We start from the raw sequence: 2,371 nt of genomic DNA on the forward strand, positions 1-2,371 counted from the left end.
ATGTGAGGATAAGCAGGGAACAAGCCCTGATGAGTTTCCCCCTTCCTGGAGCCTCAATCTGACCACGGCTTCCTCACCAGGTTGTTGTGGGGATCAGCCTTGCCCTGGGAAAGCTGATCACTTGCTTTTCCTGGAAGGAGCTCAGTCAGTGAGGACATCATCGCTTCCCACAGGAGGCCACTCAGGCTAACATGGGGTGACAGGCTGAAGATGGTCAAGAAAGGTTCAAAGGAGATAGTGATGGAGCACTCTGGGCCCAGAGGAATGTGTCAAAAGACATGTCTGGAATAACCTTGCCTCAGTCTTTAGCTCTCTTCCTGAAGCGGGATTTACAGATGCCTTTTTCAACCTTGCTGATAATGTTAGGGTTTTCAGAAGTCAGAGCTTTGGGGCGGTGCTTTTTCTTTACCATCCTCAAAGAAGTGGCGCCAGATCAGAAGAGGCTTCCGAACAGAGAACTTTTTTTTTAAATCAAGAGCCCTTGGTGGGCGGTTAGAGGCTGCTCACTCTGCAACGTCCAGCTCTCTGGGGTGCAGAAGTTTCCCCGACCCCCGAAAGGGAGACTCCGTAGACTTCTCACGGAAGCTCCCACGGGCCCCGCTTCTATCCCAGACCGAGCCTCGCGGGAGACCCTACTTTCCGCGCCCTGACCGGGCCTCCTCCCTCCAGCCCGCGCCCCAGCATCCTCGCACCTTGACCGTGTCCAGTGGGTGCCCCACGAACACCAGGCACATGCCTCCAAAGCCGCCGGCCAGCAGGTTCTTGAGCGGGCTAATGGGCTTCGCCTGGTCTGCCATGGTACGTCCGTCAGTCACCGTGCCTGTCGGTTCCCAGGGACCCCGCTCCACTGCCCCAACCGCGGCGCCGGCGCCGCCGACCTTTCACCCACTTTCGGGAGGCAGGGGCATGAGCCCGGGGCAGGTCGGGAGGAGGGCCTAGACCGCCTGCCAGGCCCGGCTTCCGCCGAGGGGAGGTGCTTCCGGCCTCAGCCCGCCTCCATGGGCGTGGCTTAAGGGAGCGGGGCGGGCCCGGACGCCTCGTGGGCGGTGTTTGGGAGTGGCGGCGGGTGGTGGACTTAATCCTCCAGGAAGTCTTCCCGGACTTGAGTGTTTCCTCACTTAAGCTCCCGTTCCTCCACTCACTCTGCAGAAGTCGATTGCGCTCTGCTATGTGACAGGCGCCCTTCCAGGTGCTGGAGGCACAGCTGTTAGCACAGCACATAGGTCCCTGTTCTTGTGGAGCTTACAGGCCGTAACAAAGTGAAAAATACAGAGTGTATCAAGTGTATCAAGTTGTGATAACTGCTATGAAGAAAAATAAATCTGGAAAAAGGATTAGAGAGTATTGGGCAAGGAATTTGCAATTTTCATTAGGTGAGTAAAGGACAGTTTCACTGAGGAGGTGACTGGATTCAAGAACTGAGAAGCTGAGGAAGTGATATACCATAGATATGGGGGGAGGGGGAGAGATCTTCCAGGCAAAAGAAAAGAATACAAAAGCCATGAGATGGCCTGTGCCTGGCCTGTTTGAGGAACCACCTGGAGGCCTTTGTGGCTAGAGCAGAGTTAGGAAGATATGGAGGTAATGTTGGCATATCAAGCAGGGCTTTGTGTGCCACTGTAAGGACATCAGTCTCTCCTCTGAAGTAGATGGAAGCTATTCTGGGGTTCTGAGCAGGGGATTGACATAGTCTGACTTATGAGTTAATAGAATCCCTCTTTCTGCGGGTTGAGAATAGACTACGAAGCAGGGAGCCTTGAGGAGGCTAAAGGTCATGGTCAGAGATGCTGGACTCCATCAGAGCACAGCACAGCAGATGGTGAGACGTGTTTGGTTTCTGGATATATTCTGAAGGAATATATTCTGAAGGAAAAAGTTAAAGGAATTTTTTTTGTGTTTTTTTTAAATTTACTTTTACTTATTTATTTTTGGATGCGTTGGGTCTTCGTTATGGTGGACGGGCTTCTCATAGTGGTGGCTTCTCTTGTTGTGGAGCATAGGCTGTAGGAGCGTGGGCTTCAGTAGTTGTGGCTCACGGGCTGTAGAGCACAGGCTCAGTAGATGTGGCGCATGGGCTTAGTTGCTCTGCGGCATGTGGGATCTTCCTGAACCAGGGCTCGAACCCATGTCCCCTGCATTGGCAGGCAGATTCTTAACCACTGCGTCACCAGGGAAGCCCAGGAATTGTTAATGAACAGAATATAAGGTACATAAAAGAGGAGTTAAGGATGATGCTAATGTTTTTGACTTATTGACTCTAGGTGGACGGTATTCAGGTATTCACTATGTTACTCTTTCATCATTTCTGTATGTTTGTAATTTATCAAATTAAAAAGCTGTGAACAGGGCTTCCCTGATGGTGCAGTGGTTG

At 52.1% G+C, this 2,371-nt stretch overlaps 1 protein-coding gene across 1 annotated transcript in view; it reads right to left on the minus strand.

The window, feature by feature from the left end:
- SLC25A20 (solute carrier family 25 member 20) overlaps window positions 1-881 on the minus strand; it is a 30,066-nt gene extending 29,185 nt beyond the window's left edge. Inside the window, exon 1 of the mRNA XM_007446170.1 lies at window positions 693-881. Within this exon, the coding sequence (XP_007446232.1) occupies window positions 693-797 (105 nt within the window). The 5' untranslated portion in view covers window positions 798-881. The remainder of the gene's footprint in view (window positions 1-692) is intronic.
- Between the last annotated feature and the right edge of the window lie 1,490 nt (window positions 882-2,371).

This window comes from Lipotes vexillifer, unplaced genomic scaffold (assembly GCF_000442215.2).
Source record: "Lipotes vexillifer unplaced genomic scaffold, Lipotes_vexillifer_v1.1 scaffold491, whole genome shotgun sequence".
Lineage (NCBI taxonomy): Eukaryota > Metazoa > Chordata > Mammalia > Artiodactyla > Lipotidae > Lipotes > Lipotes vexillifer.